Genomic DNA, 24,948 nt, shown 5'->3' with positions numbered 1-24,948 from the left:
GGGGGGGGGGGGGGGGGGGGGAGAAAACATAAGAATAAAAATCCGAGATGGCTGCCCGAGTCTGTCATCCCGTCACTTCACGCCACAAAAATGCTTTGAAAGTTGCAGCAAAAACATCTTTAAAACAGTTAGGTTATCAAAAATAGGACTGACGTCTTGGCTGCCAGATGCTCTGTGTTAAGACAGAAATGTTACTCGGGGCGCGGCGGGTTGGCTCGCAAAGTCCGGTGGCCCTCGCTCCATTCAAAATTTGCCTTTGGTGATCCAAGACAAACAGACGGTGTCTGCAAAGTGGACACAAACACACAACAGCACGTTAGTACACACATATGCATTTTCAGTAGGGCAGGGCGATATATCGATATACGCGATATATCGCGGGTTTGTCTCTGTGCGATATAGAAAATGACTATATCGTAATATTCGACGATACGTTCTCACACAGTTGTTTTTTAGCTGCGGGCATTACACTACAGGCTAAGGTTGGCCCGATCCGATGCCACCGACATCTGCCAAAAAATGCGTATCGGCAAGACATGAAAAAGGCCAATCCAGATCCAGTTTAAAAAAAAAAATCCGGTCCGTGTTTTCTAGCCACCAATTTAAATAATACATTCCACTGTTCTGCTGCTCCCTACGCTCCATTCCGCATTTTCCAGCACACCTTCAACACATCCACAGGTTAGTGTTCTAACAGTTAAGACGGCCGTGTTAATTAAAAGTTACGGTAAAAATTTCAGCTGTGTGGGATTATTTTACCCTACAAAACAAAAAAGATGAAGAGGTGGAGTGCAAAACATGCCAGAATAAAGTCAAGCGTGGTGGTAAAGTTGTAAGACATTTGAATGACTCTTGAGAGTCAGAGGCTTTTTAGCACAGCCTCACTCATCATTGATGAACACAGGAGCAGGCTGATACCGGAGCATCTTGAAGTGCTCGTCTTTGTTAGAAAGAATCTTCAATTGTTTGCCCCTCCAGACTGGGGCAAACAATTGAAAGGAGTGTGTCAATAGTTTTTTATTTTTTTAAGTTTAAACTTGTTCAAGAGCAAGTATTGATGCTGAGTTAGACATTTTATCCCACTCAGGTTGTTTGTGTTTTTTTCTTTTTTTAATCATGTTTACAGCATTATTTGCACTTTATACTGTTCACTTTTTTACTGTTTGATGATTCTATTTCTGTTTGTCATGTATAATTTTTCTATTTTGTGTTTATTCTTGAATACCAACCATTGTGTATTATTCAAACTCACCTAATTCAGCTGGCTAGTTGTTATCAAGAGGACTAAAACCCTTTTCAACATGAATCTGACAACTAAGTAGGCTAAATAACTTTAAACTTTAATACATGCTCGGATAGGCCAGTATCGGTATCGGATTGGAAGTGCAAAAACAATATCGGTATCAGATCGGAAGTGCAAAAACCTGGATCGGCACTCCTTCTTGTGTCTCTTTCTCACAATCAACCCCAATCATTTTGGTGTGATTTGTTTTTTAATGTCATTGCTCAAAAAATAATAATGAATTAAAATCAATGGTGTTATGAGTTATTGACATTTTTAAGGCTCCAATTATTATATAATGTCAAATATTCCACTTAAAAATGTTATTGGGTGAAAATATTGCTTATTTTGCGTTTTTCCCATAAAAAACTGGGTTTTCTTTGACAAAAAGAGCATACAACTTAAATCTTTAAAAATGTTGTATTGACAGAATGACCTAATGTTGATCTAGAGATTTAAAACTTGAAAAATAATACAAATAATAATACTGAATAATGACACATTTTTTATATTTTTTTGACAAAAAATCCTATGGAGACTGAGTGGAGGTCTAAATGTATATTTTTTATACATATATTATATTAGTTTTTAAAATCAATCAATCAATGTTTATTAATATAAAAAAAATATCAAAATGGCGCCCGCTTACTTTAATTTTTCAGCGTGCAGCCCTCAGTGGAAAAAGTTTGGACACCCCTGGCTTATAGTGTTTGTGTTGTAGTATGAAGTGTTATTAAGTCTCTGATGTGTCACATGACCAACACGCCCTGACTCCACTACATTGTGAGCATGCATGATTTGTGCTAGAACCTATACCACACCTGGACCAAATACATGCGGCCCATTAACATTTTCAATCCGGCTTGTTGGACGTTCTACATCGTTTTTTTAGACCTTTAACATGAAAAGTGTATTTGCCATTATGATTAGCAGTGCTGTTTTTAAAGGCCTACTGAAATTAGATGTTCTTATTTAAAAGGGGATAGCAGGTCCATTCTATGTGTCATACTTGATCATTTCGTGATATTGCCATATTTTTGCCGAAAGGATTTAGTAGAGAACATCGACGATGAAGTTTGCAGCTTTTGGTCGCTAATAAAAAAAAAGCCTTGCCTGTACCGGAAGTAGCAGACGATGTGCGCGTGACGTCACGGGTTGTGGAGCTCCTCACATTGTTTACAATCATGGCCACCAGCAACGAGAGCGATTCGGACTGAGAAAGCGACAATTTTCTCATTAATTTGAGCGAGAATGAAAGATTTGTGGATGAGGAAAGTGAGAGCGAAAGACTAGAAAAAAAATTAAAATAAATATATAAATTTAAAAAAAGAAAAAAATAGGCCAGGGCATTGAGAGCGATTCAGATGTTATTAGACACATTTACTAGAACATTTCTGGAAAATCCCTTATCTGCTTATTGTGTTACTAGTGTTTTAGTGAGATTATATGGTACCTGAAAGTCGGAGGGGTGTGGTGACCGCCAGCGTCTCTGAGGGAAGCCACGCAGCTGCAGGAGGACGCAAGCTCCGCTCATGTCTACGGTAAGAGCCGACTTATTACCACAATTTTCTCACCGAAACCTGCCGGTTGACATGCGGTCGGGAACCATGTTCGCTTGACCGCTCATTTCCATAGTAAAGCTTCACCTTCGGGAATGTAAATAAGGAAACACCGGCTGTGTTTGCGTTGCTAAAGGCAGCCACAATACACCGCTTCCCACCTACAGCTTTCTTCTTTGAGGTCTCCATTATTCATTGAACAAATTGCAAAAGATTTAGCAACACAGATGTCCAACTTACTGTGTAATTATGCGATGAAATGAGATTACTTTTAGCCGTAAGTGGTGCTGGGCTAATATGTCTCCTCCAACCCGGGACGTCACAAACACGCGTCATCATTCCGCGACGTTTTCAACAAGAAACTCCGCGGGAAATTTAAAATTGTAATTTAGTAAACTAAAAAGGCCGTATTGACATGTGTTGCAATGTTAACATTTCATCATTGATGTATAAACTATCAGACTGCGTGGTGGGTAGTAGTGGGTTTCAGTAGGCCTTTAAATCAGAGTAAGTCTTGAACTATAGAAAGTATTTCAAATGGGTGAAATCTGCACTTTTGAGTGTTATAAAAGTTATTACGCTAATCTAGGTCACAGCAGCTCAGACCAGGAACAAAGCAGAGTGGGCGGGGTTTGTTTTCAACCCCAGACGCATGTGTCCGGAACAGACGCAGAAGCAAATTTTTATGACAAAGTTCTGCATAAAAGCAATAATAAGTCATATTGTAGGTGTTTATTAAACTTTGCATTCACATTATGCTGATTGTTACATTTGTGTTTTGCTTGATTGTAAAAGATGTGTATTGAGGAGCTGGTCTGAGAAGTAAAATATGTTCATATATTTGTTAATATTCACTGTTTCATTGTTCATAGTTAATATTATATATCCCTTTGTCACCCATTCTGTTCAGAACTTTTATGGACAGAATTTCTAGGTGCAGTGATGGATACATGGATGATACAGCAGAGGATTGGGAGAATGTCATGTGGTCAGATGAAACCAAAATAGAACTTTTTGGTATAAACTCAACTCGTCGTGTTTGGAGGAAGAAGACTACTGAGTTGCATCCCAAGAACACCATACCTACTGTGAAGCATGGTGGTGGAGACATCATGCTTTGGGGCTGTTTTTCTGCTAAGGGGACAGGACGATTGATCCGTGTTAAGGAAAGAATGAATGGGGCCATGTATCGTGAGATTTTGAGCCAAAACCTCCTTCCATCAGTGAGAGCTTTGAATGGTAGACCAAATACTTATTTTCCACCATAATTTACAAATAAATTCTTTAAAATTCCTATAATGTGAATTCCTGGATTTTTTCTTGACATTCTGTCTCTCACAGTTGAAGTGTACCTATGACGAAAATTACAGACCTCTGTCATCATTTTAAGTGGGAGAACTTGCACAATCGGTGGCTGACTAAATACTTTTTTGCCCCACTGTAGGTGACTTACAGTGTTGTGTAAAAACATCAACAACGCAGGCAGGCTTTAAAAGTGTGGTTGTGTTGGTTTCTGCGACACAGGGCGACCTCTCTGACAATGACAATCTCACTTCCTGTTTTGAAACAATTTCTTTTTCAGGATGTCGCGTTTTTCGTTTGTACGGTCTGCCTTGTCTAACTGCGGCGTTCTTTCTGTGTCTAAGATATTAGCACATCATGCTTTTGCACTGCGCCGCGCCGCCCACACGCATCCCTCACACTCTTACCTAAATCGATAGCGCTCACACACACTCACACACACACACACACACACACACATCAATGTGCCACATTTCCCCTTAACTTGTGAGGCATAGTCACAGCAAAAGGGTATGGGTCCTGGCCTGAGGTGAAAAGGAACAAATGGACCCCCGTACCTCCTCTTCACTGGACCACGCAGGCCCTGCAGCAGGGCTCCTGCTTCTCCGGCAGCGTGGAATAGTTCATCTGACGCACGATCTCGGCGAACAGCTCGTCCACCATGGTCTTGCTCTTGGCAGAGGTTTCGATGAAAGGGCAGCCCCACTCCTGAGCCAGGGCCCGACCGTCCGAGCCGGCGACCTCGCGCTCCGACTCCAGGTCCACTTTGTTGCCCACCAGGATCAGCGGGACCTTCTCAAAACGCTTCACTCGCACTATTTGGTCTCGCATGGGTCTGATATCCTGATGAGAGACATTCAAACATTTTGTACCAGTCAGTATCATTTGTTATTTTAAATAGATGAAAATAGTGCATAGAACAATGATAACTGTCATTAATGACAGTTTTTAAAATACAAACTGTATGGCGGAACCACCCTCTCCCTGAGCTTGGGAAAATAGCTCCAGATCAATGGTTCTTAACCTGGGTTCAGTGAGTAGGGCTCAGGGGTTCGGCGGAGGTCAAAACACACCCGACTCATCGCGTAAATAAAAAATTGTCCCTACCGGCGTATTACAGATACGGCAACAGTAGGGGTGTAACGGTACATGTATTTGTATTGAACCGTTTCGGTACGGGGGTTTCGGTTCGGTACGAGGGTGTATCGAACAAGTTTATATCCTAAAGTCTTAACAAGCTGCTCTGCTTTCTGCCTGTCTGAGCAAGGAGCACCCAGCAGTTTTTCTTTGTTTATGCATTCTAACTTGTAAATAACTGCGAGCAAAAGTCCTCTTACAATGGAGCCTATAAAGCCTTTCAAAACACGTCCATCGTTTTATATCAAATAACTCTATTTTATCCCATGGAGGAAAACTTATTCCCACATGGAGCGTACTGGTAAAATCCTGGGATGATAACTTAAAAATAAAGACAACTTTTAAAATTGTTTTATTTGTGCCAAAAATAAAACACGCATATTCTGAGAATGTACTCATGACAAATAATCCTCTTGGCAAAACATTTCAAGTTTGTGGAAAACTGAGGAAAAAATTGGTACCTTTTCCAAAACACCATGAACTGAGACTTTGTCTCAGTCTTTTTACAAAGCCAGTAAACTTCAAGCACTTCCTGTTCAGCATTATCATCTTGGCGGTTCATTAAAGACGTGTTTGGAAAAGCAACCGAGTGTTTCCTCAAACTGCCGCATTGGTGACATCCACAAATGCCACAACACATTGAACCGAACTCTGGGGGGGGGGGGGTTGCCCACATATGTGGTCCTCTCCAAGGTTCTCATAGTCATCATTGTCACGGACGTCCTACTGGGTGTGAGTTCTCCTTGCCCTTATGTGGGTTATTCCGAGGATGTCGTAGTGGTTTGTGCAGCCCTTTGAGACACTTGTGATTTAGGGCTATATAAATGAACATTGATTGATTGATTGATTGTCCCGCCCACACAACCATCTGATTGGTTACATACAAAGCCAATCAGCAGTGCGTATTCAGAGCGATGTAACAGCCAATCAGTGTGCGTATTCAGAACGCATGTTGTAAATGCTTCATTGTCGATCAGACGTGTTTAGCAGCGGACATCATACACTCCCCAAATTATAAAAAAACACTTTCCAGTCACAACTATTACAAACATCACTATGAGCCCGTTAACATTCTAGAAACTTATACTGCAGTTTAGCTCGCTCACAGTTCTGGCTTGAGGTGATGTGAAGGCTAATTAGCTTTTAGCGTTACGTTAGCTCATTTTGCTGTGTGCGTGCGTGCGTGTGTTAGGGGCAGCAAAGCCCTGTCTGTCTGTTATTTCACATGAACTAACATGAACTCCATAGATTTCAGGGATGAATAGTCTCTCCTATTGCTATTGTACTATTTTTCAGCTACAGTTACATGCATCATTAGTAATGTAGCAGCCTAGTTGTGAATGGCAGGGTGCCTGCTATCGCATGTTGACAAAAATAAAACATTTACATAATAAAAGTCAACTACAGGCTTCCCAAATGCTGCAATAAATTAAGCATGATGAGTTGACTTGAAACTGTTTAATGTTGCACTTTTTATATGTAGAAGAAAGGTTTTGTCGTTTTATTTAATCAAAGCAACAACTTGAGGCAGTTTAATGTTGATTAACGTGGGCAGAATTATTATAGTGTTCCCAATGTTAAAAGGATAAAGCCATTGTTTACAAATTTGGTAAATAAATAACCCAAAAATTTATATTTGGTTGTTTTCTTACAGTACCGAAAATGAACCGAACTGTGACCTCTAAACCGAGGTACGTACCGAACCGAAATTTTTGTGTACCGTTACACCCCTAGGCAACAGCAGAAGTAATTTGTTGTGAGTTTATGCACTGTGTTGGGTTTGTTCTTTAAACAAGGTGATGTTCATGCACGGTTCATTTTGTGCACCAGTAAAAGAACATGGTAACACTTTAGTATGTGGAACATATTCATTAATTTGTTGCTTATTAACGTGCAAATTAGCAACATATTGGCTCTTAATTAGTCAATATTAAGTACGTATTAATGCCTTATTCGGCATGGCCTTATTATAACCCTAACTCTCTAACCCTGGCCCTAACCCTCTAACCCTAACCAAATAACTCTAAATTAAGTCTTTGTTACTTAGAATTAGGGATGCAACCGACGATAAAACGATAAAATCGTTTATAAAAATAGTTGGCGATTAATTTAGTCATCGATTCGTTGGATCTATGCTATGCGCATGGGCTACTTTTTTTTATTTATTCAAAAAAAAAAAAAATATATATATATTTTTTTTTTTAAACAAACCTTTACTTATAAACTCCAAAATTTACAAATAGCTGAGAAACAATAATCAAAACAAGTATGGTGCCAGTATGCTGTTTTTCAATAAAATACCGGAAAGGATAAAATTGTAGTTTGTCTCTTTTATCCGATTATTAATCGAAGTAATAATCGACAAATTAATCGATTATCAAATTAGTGGTTAGTTGCAGCCCTACTTAAAATATGTTCCCCTGGTGTCCCAAAAACTCTAAATTAAGTCTTTGTTACCTAGAATATGTTCCCCATATTAAAGTCTTACCAAAATCATATAGCGTATTTTTCGGACTATAAATCGCTCCGGAGTATAAGTCGCACCTACGGCCAAACTATGAAAAAAAACCTCGACTTATAGTCCGAAAAATACAGTAACTCTGTCTTGAATTTGAAAAAAACATTTAAATTGTATTTTTCACTAAAGAAGGGTTCGGTGAATGCGCATATGAAACTGGTGGGGTTCGGTACCTCCAACAAGGTTAAGAAGCACTGCTCCAGATTATAGGAGAGAAAGAATAGTGCCTCCACTCTTTTATATCTTGCATGAATGGACATATTGTCTGTAGAAATCTAAGACATTGTAGATTAAACTACATAGATCTGTGCTTTGTAACTATGCCTTCCGGAAGATAGGTATCGTTGTCCCGGTAACAATATTTTGGTACAGTTACCGGTACCAAAATGTATCTCAATACCTTGATACTTTTCTAAAAAAAGGGTTCCACAGAAAATGTCATTATTGTCTTTATTTGAACAAAAATTTTGGAGTACATGAAACATACGTTTATTATTGTAATTTAGTCCCTAAATAAAATGTTGAACATACTAGACAACTTGTCTTTTAGTAGTAAGTAAACAAACAAAGACTCCTAATTAGTCTGCTGACGTATGCAGTAACATATTGTGTCATTTATACACCTATTATTTTGTACAGATTATAGGGACAAACTGTACAAATTGATTACTAATCCACTTGTTCATTTACTGTTAATATATGCTTATATTCTGTTTTCGCATGTTTTATCTACACTTCTGTTAAAATGTAATAATCACTTCTTTGATTTTTTACATTAGTTTTGGATGATACCACAATTGTAGGTATCGATCCGATACCAAGTGGTTACAGGATCATACATTTGGGCGTTATAGCTCGGTTGGTAGAGTGGCTGTGCCAGCAACTTGAGGGTTCCAGGTTCGATTCCCGCTCTTGCCATCCAAGTCACTGCCGTCGTGTCCTTGGGCAAGACACTTTACCCACCAGCTCCACACTGCTTTAAATCTAACTTAGATTTTGGGTTTCACTATGTAAAACGCTTTGAGTCATTAGAGAAAAGCGCTATATAAATATAATTCACTTCACATTGGTCATATTCAAAGTCCACATGTGTCCAGGGAAGTATTTACTGACTTTATAAACATGATATGATTTTTTTTTTTTTAAACGAAGGAAGATTTTGTATCATAGTATCGACTAGATACGCTCTTGTACTTGGTATCATTACAATGGATGTTAGGTGTAGATCCACCAATGGCGTCTGTTTACATTCAGGAACGGCGCTATTAGCGGTGACGCTAGTGAGCTACGGTGTATAGTGAGGCATGTTTAGCAATTTCCTCGTCCTCCAGTGATAATGCTAATCGTAACAAACTTACTTTGTCGCCATGAAAACGAGGATTAGTGATTTGGAAGTAGCTAAAACACTGCCGACTGTGGATGGACTTTAGTTAGCCATGTTTTAAAGCAGCTCTTCCTGTGGGTGTTTCATTGTTATAACTTCACCTTTATCTTTACTTTTTACACTAAGGTGCGTCCATTCTCCCTTTTCTGTCTACACACTGTGTCTGCTTGTAAGTACTGTGTGTGTGTGCGCTGCCCAACATGCTCCTCTGCTCGTAAAACCAACAACATTACGACTTGACGACGACGGGGGTCTGGGGGACCGGTGCGTTTTAGAGGCGATATAGTACTGAATATGATTCATTAGTATTACGGTACTATACTAATACCGGTATACCGTACAACCAGAGTATCGATCCAATAATGTTTTAAAAGGCAATCTATTTTATTGATAGTAGAAAAAGTAAACATTTGATAAAAACAGCAAACTTTACAAGATGTTTAGCAAGCTTTATGTTATAGCGTTGTGGCTTTTGCATTTGGTGTGACTTCTCTGCTAACGCAGTGGTTTATTAAAATGAGAGCAGTAGCAGGTCAAACCACGGCTCATTTAACCTGAAAAGATTTGGTTGCAATTAGGGCTGGGTGATATATGGACTATACTGGATATGTCGCTGGTTTGTCTCTGTGCGATACGGAAAATGACTATATGGTGATATTGGAGTATACGTTCTCACGCAATTGCTTTTAGCTGTGGGCATTACACTACAGGCTCTTCTTACTCTTTCTTGTCTCTCCTTCTCATGGAGACATAAAACAAGCGCACCATCTTACATATGTCAAATACTGTCGCGCGTGCAACGTCATACGCCCTCGCCGAGCAGAGAGGTAGCAGCATGGTAACGTTATCTGTGGTGCTAGCGGTAATACGAGAGAAAGAAGGTGCTTATCTGGTAACAAATAAAGGAATAAGAATTAATTCCCAAGAAAAACAGCGCTGGGTCCATCGTCTGCCGGTGGTTTGGCTTCAAGCGGGAAGATGTTGAACAGACAACCGCAATGTCAAGAATGCGGCAAAAGCGTTGCTACAAAAAGTAGCAGCTCTACTAATGTGTAGCATCATTTGAAAAGAATAAGAATAAGAAGTGCTTCAAACTCCGCATATCAACATCTCCGTTCGGTGCCACGCCAACAAAATGCCCAAGCAACCATTTCCACATCAACACCGTATGAAACAAATAGTCAACAACAGAAGGAGATAACGTCCGCAGGAACCTACCACATAGTGAAGGACATACACTATATGATTTCCTATTATGCAGCTCATTTTTTTTTACACTTATTGAAATATCTTGTGTGACATCATGCACAAAAGTGCACTTTATTTGTTTTAAACTATTGTAGCGGCGTTCTGTACAAAAAGTACACTTTAATTTAGTGTTGTTTTGATATGTCATCTTAGTGACATCATGCACAAAAGTGCACCCATAGCTTGTTTTAAAATGTCCCTCTGACAAGCTTGCACTTTCTGTTTTGGAAATGACATGAATGTTTGTGTCACTGCTTAATAAATACACTTAGTGTGTGATTTCTCTCTCCGCATGAAAGTTTATAAAGCGGTTTCGTAACTTGGAGGTAAACACTGGAAATATGGAGGGGAGTCATCCAAACATGCCTGTGTTTCTCCGTCTTCAACGTGTACAGACACTTGTGGAAATCACATATGAATACTTTAAGAGAAAGCCATTGCAGCTATTTGGGATACACTACTTCTCAGACGGCAAGATCAAATCAAATCAAATCAACTTTATTTATAAAGTACATTTAAAATGTACCACAGGGGTAGCCAAAGTGCTGTACAATGGGCAGGTTAAAAGATAATACGAGGACCGAGCAAACAACACAACACAAACAGAACATGATAAAAAATAAATAAATAAAACATAAAAACAGGTTCACAGCTAGGGCGCCATTGCAGGATGGATATCACTTAGTGTTAAAAGCCAAGGAATAAAAGTATGTTTTTAAGAGAGATTTAAAAACAGGAAGAGAGGAGGCTTGTCTAACACCCAGAGCTTTGGAGCAGCAGCAGCGAAAGCTCTGTCACCTCTAAGCTTCAGCCTTGTGTCAGGGAAGAGAACTTTACAATATCCGGCCGGGTCAGATGTGATTCTACTTAGCAAAAACCTTTGTCCATTTGTCGTAGGAGAGTCAACGAGAATGCGGGCTCCTGTGGATGTGATAAAGAAGGTAGCATGTGCTTTATATTACCTGGCCGTCGAGGGAAGACTATGGAAAACGGCGAATGCTTTTGGACTGCCAAAGCATACTGTATCAGTTATTGTCCGCCATGTATGTCGCCGACTCAACGTCTAGGTCCAGAGTATATAAAGTCACCAAAACAAATGGAAAATGAAGGTAAAGAGTGAGGAGTGTACTGATCAGATATCTAGATCCCCCCCATAGTTGTCAAATGTTCTTTATTAAAGATTTGATTCATTAACAATGTCTCAGGTGTGATTGACTACAACAGGGCCCCACAGCACACTGGATTCCAGTTCATTGAAATAGCACAACACTGGATATTGTTCAGATAAGTTACATTTAAAAAGTTGCACAAAAAGCAACACTGGAGGTGACTATGATGTGCGTATTTTCCGCGGAGTCGTATTAGGTAGCATTGCGCCGGTGGACGGAGGGTGAGGGGATTTTTAATGACCTTTGTGTGTGTGTGTGAACAAGGATAAGGTTAGGTGGCCTTTACCCTAAACGGGGCCTAAGGCCATTTCTACACTAAGTCGTTTGACCCCTTAAAGCATGGGTGTCAAAGTCTGGCCCGCCGTGTAATTTCATTTGGCCCTTGAGGCGATATCAAATTAAGATTAGAGCTGGCCCGCCGGTATTATACAGCGGCGATGCCTCTGTAACACTGCATTCACCACTGATACTCATACTTGCCAACCCTCACGATTTTCCCGGGAGACTCCTAAAGTTCAGTGCCCCTCCCGAAAATCTCCCTGGGCAACCGTTCTTCCGAATTTCTCCCGATTTCCACCCGAACAACAATATTGGGGGCGTGCCTTGAAGGCATTGCCTTTAGCGTCCTCTACAGCATGTCGTCACGTCCGCTTTTCCGCCATGCAAACAACGTGCCGGCGCAGTCACATAATACATGCGGCTTTAACACACACAAGTGAATGCAAGGCATACTTGATCAACAGCCATAAGGGTCACACTGAGGGTGGCCGTATAAACAACTTTAACATTTTTACAAATATGCGCCACACTGTGAAGCCACACCAAACAGGAATGACAAACACATTTCGGGAGAACATCCGCACCGTAGCACAACATAAACACAACAGAAGAAATACCCAGAATACTTTGCAGCACTAACTCTTCCGGGATGCTACAATATACATCCCCGCTACCACCAAACCCCGCCCTTCCCAATTTTTATTGAAATTTTATTTAATATGCCATTGATATTTTTTAATCATTATTATTATAATTTGAAACTTGATTTTGCATGTGACTATAAAGTTATATAAGCCTTGCTTGTTTAATATTCAATGCAAAACTTGTTTGGGTCCCTATTAAAAGGTTAATTTTGTTTAACCTTGGCCCGCGGCTTTGTTCACTTTTAAATTTTGGCCCACTCTGTATTTGAGTTTGACACCCCTGCCTTAAAGGAATACTTATTTAACCTAAGCCCCCTTTCAGCCACACTAAACCAGCGTTTAAGGTCCCCCTCCTCGGAATTTTTTTTACACGGGTATGTAGGTCGTGTATTTCTTGAATCTCCGGCTGTCAGCTTTCTCATTGATCACTTACAAAGGGAGTTCGGAGAGGAAGAGACACCAGAAAGACCACGCCTACACAGGAAGTGACGTCAGAAAGAACACGCCACAGTCAGTTTCATAATAAAGCGGTTTCGTAACTCGGAGCTAACCACTAAAATATGTAGGCGAGTCATCCAGACATGCCCGTGTTTCTCCTTCTTCTACATGTACGGACGCTTGTGGAAATCACACATGAAAACCTCAGGACGGGGATAGTTAACCCGCGGCTCTAGAGCCGCATGGGCTCTTTAGCGCCGCCCTAGTGGCTCTCTGGAGCTTTTTCAAAAATATATGAAAAATGGAAAAAGATGAGAGGAAAAAAACATATTTTTTTGTTTTAATATGGTTTCTGTAGGAGGACAAACATGACACAAACCTCCCTAATTGTTATAAAGCACACTGTTTATATCAGATGTGGCTCTTTTGATGACTGCACCTGGCTCTCAGATAAATCTTAGCTGACATTGCTTAACACAATAAGTAAGGAATAATTTTGCTGGTAAAAACAGTGTTAAACATAACCTTTAAAATATAAAACATTCTCATGCATTTTAATCCATCCATCCATTTCCTACCGCACCTGTTCAAGAAGTCACATTATTGGTAAGAAGTATTTTATTTATTATTGGTTAGCTTCAGAATAAAAATGTTATTAAAAATAATAGGAGACTTATTGTACTCTAAAAATGTTATCAATTAAAAATGCATGCATTTAGTTGTATTCGGTGTTAAAAATATTATATGGCTCTCCCGGAAATACATTTTAAAATCTTTGGCTTTCATGGCTCTCTCAGCCAAAAAGGTTCCCGACCCCTGGTTTATATTAAAAATGCTTCACTGATTCAGTATTTGGCGAGCGCTGTTTTGTCCTACTAATTTTGGCGGTCCTTGAACTCACCCTAGTTTGTTTACATGTATAACTTTGTCCGACTTTTTAAGACGTGTTTTATGCCACTTCTTTTTCCGTCTCATTTTGTCCACCAAACTTTTAATGCTGTGCACGAATGCACAAAGGTGAGTTTTGTTGATGTTATTGACTTTAGTGGAGTGTGCTAATCAGACGTATTTGGTCACTGCAAGCTAAATAGCATGCTAACATGCTATTTAGGTTAGCTATATGTACTTATTGCATCATTATGCTTCATTTGTAGCTATATTTGAGCTCAATTGGTTCCATTTAAGTCCTTTTAATTCAATTTATATCTCATGACACACTATCTGTATGTAATATGGCTTTTATTTTTTTGTGGCTCCAGACGGATTTGTTTTATTATTTTTGGTCCAATACGGCTCTTTCAAGATTTTAGGTTGCCGACCCCTGCCTTGGGAGAAAGGCATTGCAGCTATTTGGGATACAACACTTCTCAGATGCCAAAATAACTTTCCAATATTTCCAGGTCAGCTGTGATTCTACTTACCAAAAAACTTTGTCCATTTATTCAAGGAGAGACAACAAGAATGCGGGCTCCCGTGGATGTGATAAAAAAAGGTTGCATGTGCGTTGTATTACCTGGCCATCAAGGGAAGACTACAGAAAACGGCGAATGCTTTTGGACTGGCAAAGCAGACGGTATCAGTTAATGTCCGCCATGTATGTCGCCGACTCAACGTCTAGGTCCAGAGTATATAAAGTCACCAAAAAGGAATGGACAATGAAGGTGAAGACAATATAGTAAAGAGCGTCCTGACCAGATATTTAGATCCCGAGTTCGATTGATGTAAAATGTTCTTTGTCAAGTTGTTTACGTGTCTAATAAAGATGTGATTAATGTATGTCTCAGGTGTGATTGACAACTATATGGCCCCACAGCACACTGGATTCCAGTTCTTTGAAATAGCACAACACTGGATATTGTTCAGATAAGTTAAAGTTACATTTAAAGACCTACTGAAATGAGATTTTCTTATTTAATCGGGGATAGCAGGTCCATTCTATGTGTCATACTTGATCATTTTGCGATATTGCCATATTTATGCTGAAAGAATTTAGTAGAGAACATCGACGATAAAGTTCGCAACTTTTGGTCGCTAATAAAAAAGCCTTTCCTGCACCGGAAGTAGCAGACGATGTGCGCGTGACGTCACGAGTTGTGGAGCTCTTCACATCTGAACATTGTTAACAATCATGGCCACCAGCAGCGAGAGCGATTCAGACCGAGAAAGCGACGATTTCACCATTAATTTGAGGGAGGATTAAAGATTTGTGGATGAGGAAAGTAAGAGTGAAGGACTAGAAGAAAAAAAAAAAAAGACTAAACAGTGGGAGCGATTCAGATGTTATTAAACACATTTACTAGGATCCATCCATCCATCCATTTCCTACCGCTTATTCCCTTTGGGGTTGCGGGGGGCGCTGGTGCCTATCTCAGCTACAATCGGGCGGAAGGCGGGGTACACCCTGGAAAAGTAGGATAATTCTGGAAAATCCCTTATCTGCTTATTGTGTTACTACTGTTTTAGTGAGATTACATGGTCGTACCTGTACAACTTAAAGGTCGGCCCCGCACCTTTGTTCAGCACCAGTCGACGGGTGGTGGCGATGCCCATCTCTGCCCTTCGCAAGGGTCCCTCTTTGAAACACGAACTTTCGAAATGATCGTTGCATAATACACTGTACTTTGTGTGTGTGGTCCAATCCAACCGTGTTCGCTTGATCGCTCTGTTCCATAGTAAAGCTTCACCGTCATCTTTCGGGACTGTAAACAATAAAACACCGGCTGTGTTTGTGTTGCTAAAGGCAGCTGCAATACACTGCTTCCCACCTACAGCTTTCTTCTTTGACGTCTCCATTATTCATTGAACAAATTGCAAAAGATTCAGCAACACAGATGCCCATAATACTGTGGAATTATGCGATGAAAAGAGACGACTTATAGCTGTGAACAGTGCTAGAAAAAAAATGTCCTCTACAATGCGTGACGTCACACGCACGTGTCATCATACCGCGATGTTTTAGCATGTTACTTCCACGCGAAATTTAAAATTGCAATTTAGTTAACTAAAAAGGCCGTATTGGCATGTGTTGCAATGTTGATGTTTCATCATTGATATATAAACTATCAGACTGTGTGGTCGGTAGTAGTGGGTTTATATATCAATGATGAAATCTTAACATTGCAACACATGCCAATACGGCAGGTTTAGTTTACTAAATTGCAATTTTAAATTTCCCGCGAGGTATCCTGTTGAAAACGCCGCGGGATGATGCGTATGATGACGCATGCGCGTGACGCCACCGGTGGTAGCGACATGTTCCCCCAGCACTTGATCACGGCTAAAAGTTGTCTGTTTTTATCGCATAATTACACAGTATTCTGGACTTCTGTGTTGCTGAATCTTTTGCAATTTGGTCAATTAATAATGGAGACTACAAAGAAGAAAGATGTTGGTGGGAAGCGGTGTACTGCAGCTGCCTTTAGCAACACAAACTGAGACGGTGTTTCTTTGTTTGTTGTGAAGCTTTAATATGGAACAGAGCAGTCAAGCGAACATTTTTCTCTACCACATGTCAACCGGCAGGTTTAGGTGAGAAAATTGTGGTAATAAGTCGGCTCTTACCGTAAACATGAGCGGAGCTTGTGTCGTTTCTTCTGCGGCTGTCAAAGAGGCAGCTGCGACTTTTTTGGCTCCATGTTGGCTCCTCCATGGATTCCCTCAGAGACACTGGCGGCCACCACACCCCTCCGACTTCCAGGTATGACCATATAATCTAACTAAAACACTCGTAACATAATAAGCAGATAAGGGATTTTCCAGAATTATCCTAGTAAATGTATCTAATTAGGGCTGGGCGATATTGGCTTTTTTAATATCGCAATATTTTTATGCCATATTGCGATATACGATACATATTACGATATTTTGCCTTAGCCTTGAATGAACACTTGATGCATATAATCACAGTAATATGATGGTTCTATGTGTCTACATTCAAACATTCTTCTTCATACTGCATTAATATATGCACATTTTAAACTTTCAATGCAGAGAGGGACATCACAACTAAGTCAATTGACCAAAAGTGTATTTATTAAATACTCTTCATTCTCTCGCGGTTGACTTTTTAAATGAAAGAACACATTAATAGTGTTTCTACCTTTTCGTAGTAACACTTCTGCTGCATACTTTGCATATTGCTGTTGTCTGCTGAATATCTTCCTACTTGAAGCCAAACCACCGCCAGATGATGGATCCCCTGCTCTTTGTTTTGGGCATTTATTGTTCTTCCTCCATTTGTGATCACTTTCACACCATCTCTATCTTGTATTGTCACAAGCTCCGCTCCGCTCGACATGCCTCAGCTAACGTAAGCCATGCTAACGTTGGCTCTTGGCGAGAGCTATGACGCTAGACTCGTGAGAGTATGTGACTTATATAAAAAGGCGGGCTTGTTTTACGTCTCTGTGAGAATGAGAGACGAGGAGTGAGAAGAGCCTGTAATGTAATTCACGCAGCTAAAAGCAACTCGACCTGCCTCAGCTAACATTAGCCATTCTAACGCTAGCTCTCGGCGAGAGCGTGTGACGCTACATGAGCGACAGTATCTGACGTACGTAAGAAGGCGGGCTTATTTAACGTTTCAGTGAGAAGGCGACACAAGAAGGAGTGAGACAGGCCAGTAATGTAATGCACGCAGCTAAAAGAAAGTGTGGGAGAACATATAATCGAATATTACGATAGTCATTTTCTATATCGCACAGAGACAAACCTGCGATATATGGTTTATATCGATATATCGCCCAGCCCTATGTCTAATAGTATCTGAATCGCTCCCAGTACCCTCCCCTTTTTTTTGTCCTTATAGTCCTTCACTCTCACTTTCCTCATCCACAAATCTTTTATCCCCGCTCAAATTAATGGGGAAAATCTCGCTTTCTCGGTCCGAATCGCTCTAGCTGCTGGTGGTCATGATTGTAAACAATGTTCAGATGTGAGGAGCTGTCACGCCAAATTTCTTCTCCCTACAACCCCCCCCCCAATTACTTCCGGGGTCATGATTAATACAGACGTTTTGTTAACGCTATATTATGAAAATATAACGCTATATTATAAAAATACAGACGTTTTGTTAACGCTATATTATTAAAAAATTTCAAAAAATGTTTACAAACACAAGCTATGGGATGACATAAGAGGAAACGTGACCCCAGATGTAAATGAGTCATCCCATGGCTTGTGTTTGTAAATTGTTTTTTTAAATTTTTTTTATAATATAGCGTTAACAAAACGTCTGTATTTTTATAATATAGCGTTATGTTTTTATAATATAGCGTTAAAAAAACGTCTGTATTAATCATGACCCCGGAAGTAAATGCAAACTTTATCGTCGATGTTCTCTACTAAATCCTTTCAGCAAAAATATGGCAATATCGCAAAATGATCAAGTATAAAGGCCTACTGAAACCCACTACTACCCACCACGTAGTCTGATAGTTTATATATCAATGATGAAATATTAACATTGCAACACATGCCAATAAGGCCGGTTTAGTTTACTAAATTACAATTTTAAATTTCCCGCGGAGATTCTTGTTGAAAACGTCACGCAATGATGACGCGTGTTTGTGACGTTATTGGTTGGAGGGGACATAATAGCCCAGCACCACGCACGGCTAAAATTAGTCTATTTTCATTGCATAATTACACAGTAATTTGGACATCTGTGTTGCAGAATCTTTTGCAATTTGTTCAATTAATAATGGAGACTATAAAGAAGAATGCTGTTGGTGGAAAGCGGAGAATTGCAGCTGCCTTAAGCAACCGAAACACAGCTGGTGTTTCTTTAATGTGAAGCTTTAACACAGAGCGGTCAACCGAACATGTTTCTCTACGTCAACCAGCAAGTTTTTGGATGGGAAAATTGTGATATTAAGTCGGCTATTACCGGAAACTTCAGTGGATTATGGGACCTCCTACTGCAGCTCAAAAAGGCAGCTGTGATCTTGGCTCCTCGGCTTCTCTCAGAGACACTGGCATTCACTTTCAGGTATGACTTTACAATCTCACTAAAACACTATTAAAACAATAAGCAGATAAGGGATCTTCTAGAATTATCCTAGTAAATGTGTCTAATTACATCTGAAACAGTCCCACTGGGGCTTCACGGTGGAAGAGGGGTTAGTGCGTCTGCCTCACAATACGAAGGTCTGAGTAGACAGGATCTTTCTGTGTGGAGTTTGCATGTCCTCTCCGTGACTGCGTGGGTTCCCTCCAGGCACTCCGGCTTCCTCCCACCTCCAAAGACATGCACCTGGGGATAGGTTAATTGGCAACACTAAATGGTCCCTAGTGTGTGAATGTGAGTGTGAATGTTGTCTTTCTATCTGTTTTGGCCCTGCGATGAGGTGGAAACTTGTCCAGGGTGTACGCTGCCTTCCGCCCGATTGTAGCTGAGATAGGCACCAGCGCCCCCGGCGACTCCAAAGGAATAAGTGGTAGAAAATGGATGGATGGAGAACGGTCCCACTGCCACTGCCTTTTTTTTGTGCTTCACTCCAACTTTCCTCATCCACGAATCTTTCATCCTCGCTCAAATTAATGGGGAAATTGGCGCTTTCTCGGTCCTAATCACTGTAGCTGCTGGTGGCCATGATTGTAAACAATGTTCAGATGTGAGGAGCTCTACAACCTGTGACGTCACGCGCACATAGTCTGCTACTTCCAGTACAGGCAAGGCTTTTTTATTAGCGACCAAAAGTTGCGAACTTTATCGTGGATGTTCTCTACTAAATCCATCCATCCACCCATTTTCTACCGCTTATTCCTTTTCGGGGTCGCGGGGGGCGCTGGCGCCTATCTCAGCTACAATCGGGCGGAAGGCAGGGTAAACCCTGGACAAGTCGCCACCTCATCGCAGGGCCTCTACTAAATCCTTTCAGCAGAAATATGGCAATATCGCGAAATGATCAAGTATGACACATAGAATGGACCTGCTATCCCCGTTTGAATAAGAAAATCTCATTTCAGTAGGCCTTTAAAGGCCTACTGAAACCCACTACTACCCACCACGCAGTCTGCTAGTTTATATATCAATGATGAAATATTAACATTGCAACACATGCCAATACGGCCTTTTCAGTTTACTAAATTGCAATTTTAAATTTCCCGGGAGTTTTTTCTTGAAAACGTCGCGTAATGATTACGTGTACGCTTGATGTCACGGGCTGTTAGGAAATATAAGCACTGCGCACACACACAGCTACAAGTTGTCTGCTTAAACGGCATAATTACACAGTATTTTGGAGATCTGTGTTGCTGAATCTTTTTAAATTTGTTCAATTAATATTGGAGAAGTCAAAGTAGAAAGATGGAGTTGGGAAGCTTTAGCCTTTAGCCACACAAACACACGGTGATTCCTTGTTTAAAATTCACAGAGGTGAAACTTTGCTATGGAATACAGAGAACATTGATCCCGATCGAATGAAAACCAGCAGGTTTCGGTGAGAAAATTGTGGTAAAAAGTCGCTTCTTAACGGAGATCAGCTGAGCTTGTGCCGCCCATAAAGCTGCCGTCGACTTCCCTGAGACACTGCGCGTCAACACACCCGTGGACACACACCTCCGACTATCAGGTACTGTTAAACTCACTAAAACACTAGTAACACAATAGAAAGATAAGGGATTTTCCAGAATTATCCTAGTAAATGTGTCTAAAAACATCGGAATCTGTCCGAATGCAATTGTGTTTTTTTTTTGTTTTTTTACTAGTCCGTCGCTATCAATATCCTCAAACACAAATATTTCCTTCTTGCTTAAATTAATGGGAAAATTGTCGTTTTCTCGGTCCGAACAGCACCTTTTGTCGGAGGCTCCCATTAAAAACAATGTGAAGATGTGAGGAGCCATCACACGGGTGATGTCATCGTCTGCGACTTCCGGTAGAGACAGGGCTTTTCTGTTAGCACCGAAAGTTGCAAACTTTATCGTGGATGTTCTCTACTAAATCCTTTCAGCAAAAATATGGCAATATCGCGAAATGATCAAGTATGACACATAGAATGGACCTGCTATCCCAGTTTAAATAACAAAATCTCATTTCAGTAGGCCTTTAAAGACGCTTGACGTCACGCGCTGTTAGGAAATATGAGTGCTGTACACACACACAGCTGAAAGTCTTCTGCTTCGACGGCATAATTAGACAGTATTTTGGAGATCTGTGTTGCTGAATCTTTTGCAATTTGTTAAATTAATAATGGAGAAGTCAAAGTAGAAAGACGGAGTTGGGAAGCTTTAGCCTTTAGCCACACAAACACACGGTGGGTGATTCCTTGTTTAAAATTCACGGAGGTGAAACTTTCCTATGGATCAAAGCGAACATGGATCCTGACTACTTGTCAACCAGCAGGTTTCAGTGAGAAAATTGTGGTAAAAAGTCGCTTCTTACCGGAGATCAGCTGAGCTTGTGCCGCCCATAAAGCTGCCGTCGACTTCCCTGAGACACTGCGCGTCAACACACCCGTGGACGCACACCTCCGACTATCAGGTACTGTTAAACTCACTAAAACACTAGTAACACAATAGAAAGATAAGGGATTTTCCAGAATTATCCTAGTAAATGTGTCTAAAAACATCGGAATCTGTCCGAATGCAATTGTGTTTTTTTTTTGTTTTTTTACTAGTCCGTCGCTATCAATATCCTCAAACACAAATATTTCCTTCTTGCTTAAATTAATGGGAAAATTGTCGTTTTCTCGGTCCGAACAGCACCTTTTGTCGGAGGCTCCCATTAAAAACAATGTGAAGATGTGAGGAGCCATCACACGGGTGATGTCATCGTCTGCGACTTCCGGTAGAGACAGGGCTTTTCTGTTAGCACCGAAAGTTGCAAACTTTATCGTGGATGTTCTCTACTAAATCCTTTCAGCAAAAATATGGCAATATCGCGAAATGATCAAGTATGACACATAGAATGGACCTGCTATCCCAGTTTAAATAACAAAATCTCATTTCAGTAGGCCTTTAAAGACGCTTGACGTCACGCGCTGTTAGGAAATATGAGTGCTGTACACACACACAGCTGAAAGTCTTCTGCTTCGACGGCATAATTAGACAGTATTTTGGAGATCTGTGTTGCTGAATCTTTTGCAATTTGTTAAATTAATAATGGAGAAGTCAAAGTAGAAAGACGGAGTTGGGAAGCTTTAGCCTTTAGCCACACAAACACACGGTGGGTGATTCCTTGTTTAAAATTCACGGAGGTGAAACTTTCCTATGGATCAAAGGGAACATGGATCCTGACTACTTGTCAACCAGCAGGTTTCAGTGAGAAAATTGTGGTAAAAAGTCGCTTCTTACCGGAGATCAGCTGAGCTTGTGCCGCCCATAAAGCTGCCGTCGACTTCCCTGAGACACTGCGCGTCAACACACCCGTGGACGCACACCTCCGACTATCAGGTACTGTTAAACTCACTAAAACACTAGAAACACAATAGAAAGATAAGGGATTTCCCACAATTATCCTAGTAAATGTGTCTAAAATCATCGGAATTCGTCCCAATGCAATTGTGTTTTTTGGTTTTTTTTTCTAGTCAGTCGCTATCAATATCCTCAAACACGAATCTTTCATTCTTGCTCAAATTAATGGGTAAATTGTAGTTTTCCTGGTCTGAAAAGCACTTTTTCTTGGAAGCTCCCATTAAAAACAATGTGAAGAAGTGAGGAGCCATCACACGGGTGACGTCATCGTCTGCGACTTCCGGTAGAGGCAGGGCATTTCTCTTAGCGCCGAAAGTTGCGAACTTTATCGTGGATGTTCTCTACTAAATCCTTTCAGCAAAAATACGGCAATATCGCGAAATGATCAAGTACGACACACAGAATGGACCTGCTTTCCCCGTTTAAATAACAAAATCTCATTTCAGTAGGCCTTTAAAGACGCTTGACATCACGGGCTGTTAGGAAATATGAGCGCTGCACACACACACAGCTGAAAGTCTTCTGCTTCAACGGCATAATTAGACAGTATTTTGGAGATCTGTGTTGCTGAATCTTTTGCAATTTTTTCAATTAATATTGGAGAAGTCAAAGTAGAAAGACGGAGTTGGGAAGCTTTAGCCTTTAGCCACACAAACACACGGTGGGTGATTCCTTGTTTAAAATTCACGGAGGTGAAACTTTACTATGGATCACAGCGAACATGGATCCCGACCACTTGTCAACCAGCAGGTTTCAGTGAGAAAATTGTGGTAAAAAGTCGCTTCTTACCGGAGATCAGCTGAGCTTGTGCCGCCCATAAAGCTGCCGTCGACTTCCCTGAGACACTGCGCGTCAACACACCCGTGGACGCACACCTCCGACTATCAGGTACTGTTAAACTCACTAAAACACTAGAAACACAATAGAAAGATAAGGGATTTACCACAATTATCCTAGTAAATGTGTCTAAAATCATCGGAATTCGTCGCAATGCGATTGTGTTTTTTGGGGGGGGGGTTTTCTAGTCAGTTGCTATCAATATCCTCAAACACGAATCCTTCATTCATGCTCAAATTAATGGGGAAATTGTCGTTTTCTTGGTCCGAAAAGCACTTTTTCTTGGAAGCTCCCATTAAAAACAATGTGAAGAAGTGAGGAGCCATCACACGGGTGACGTCATCGTCTGCGACTTCTGGTAGAGGCAGGGCATTTCTCTTAGCGCCGAAAGTTGCGAACTTTATCGTGGATGTTCTCTACTAAATCCTTTCAGCAAAAATACGGCAATATCGCGAAATGATCAAGTACGACACACAGAATGGACCTGCTATCCCCGTTTAAATAAGAAAATCTCCTTTCAGTAGGCCTTTAACGATGATGGCAGGCCTGGGCTGTGATGTCTTTAAGAAGCGAGACTCCCACTTTGAAAAGCAGCCCAGACAGGGTGTTGCTTACCTGGAAAGACTGCTGGTTGACCAGGCTGTAGACCAGGATGAAGCCCTGGCCGTTTTTGATGTAAAGGTCCCTCATGGAGGCGAACTGCTCCGTGCCCGCCGTGTCCAGGATCTCCAGCACGGAGGGCGACGAGTCCACCTCGATCTCCTTCCGGTAGAAGTCCTCGATGGTGGGGTCGTACTTCTCGATGAAGGTGCCGGTGACAAACTGCACGGTGAGCGCGGACTTGCCCACGCCGCCGCTGCCCAGCACCACCACTTTGTACTCCTTCATGGCTAACTTCAGCGGCTAAAGGCTTCGCTACACTGCTACCGCGCTAGAGTCGCTCCCCGAACATTTAACCGCTTTTTTTCCTCCTCCCTTTTGTTTCTTAAAATGGCAGCAAATGAGGTGTCTTAAAAGGAAATGTATTCGTTGACAATATCGGCTCCGGCGCTCATATTTTTTTTCAGAGGTTAAAACTCGGCTAGGAAAAAAAGTTGATATCCGCTGTTAGCTAGCTCGTCTGTTGCTAAGCGCCATGCTAAAACTTCACGAAGCAGCGGGACACAGTTAGGAAAATATGTCTTTTTCTTACACGAGCCGTGGAACGCAGTGGATTTAGCCGACATGCAGTGGACTAATTGCCGTATAAACACACGCCGGTGTCGCCGAGCGCAGCCTTGCCCGTCTTCCTTGTGTCCGGCCGGGCCTACTTCCACTTCCGGCCGGGCCCGCTTCTGTTTCCGGCCGGGGGTACCACCGCGTAGCCAGTAAATACACCCAACAATAGTTCATCTGAAAACAAGCGTGACGCCGGTTAAGAAATGTTACAAGACACGGAGAAGACTTTATGGCGAGAAAAACACCCATTTGGCGTCCTAACCGAATTCCCTGGAGCCAACGGCTAGCTTCCGGTTGGTTGTTTTTCCACAATAAAAGCACAGTATTATTATATTTCACCTCGCACGTTTAATAACAAAACAAAATCTCACACTAATTTTTTCCATAATCTAATTGAAAATATTATATAATCATACTCTGTCCACTTAAAATAAGTGCATCTTTTAAAACTGGTTACGCATAAATCGTGCGATTTAACTTGTTGGCGATATATAGTCATACCGTGTCAAAATAAGT

General features: G+C 41.0%; 1 protein-coding gene across 1 annotated transcript; it reads right to left on the bottom strand.

The window, feature by feature from the left end:
- LOC133552807 (ras-related protein Rap-2c-like) lies at positions 1–24,731 on the bottom strand. Its single transcript, XM_061900304.1, has 3 exons — positions 23,830–24,731; positions 4,701–4,986; positions 1–284 (listed from the first exon to the last, which is right to left on the bottom strand). The coding sequence occupies exons 1-2, from the start codon at positions 24,100–24,102 to the stop codon at positions 4,708–4,710; spliced, it is 552 nt and encodes a 183-aa protein (XP_061756288.1). The 5' UTR covers positions 24,103–24,731; the 3' UTR covers positions 1–284; positions 4,701–4,707.
- Between the last annotated feature and the right edge of the window lie 217 nt (positions 24,732–24,948).

Source organism: Nerophis ophidion, linkage group LG05 (assembly GCF_033978795.1).
Source record: "Nerophis ophidion isolate RoL-2023_Sa linkage group LG05, RoL_Noph_v1.0, whole genome shotgun sequence".
Lineage (NCBI taxonomy): Eukaryota > Metazoa > Chordata > Actinopteri > Syngnathiformes > Syngnathidae > Nerophis > Nerophis ophidion.
This window is presented reverse-complemented; position numbering and strand designations above follow the sequence as displayed.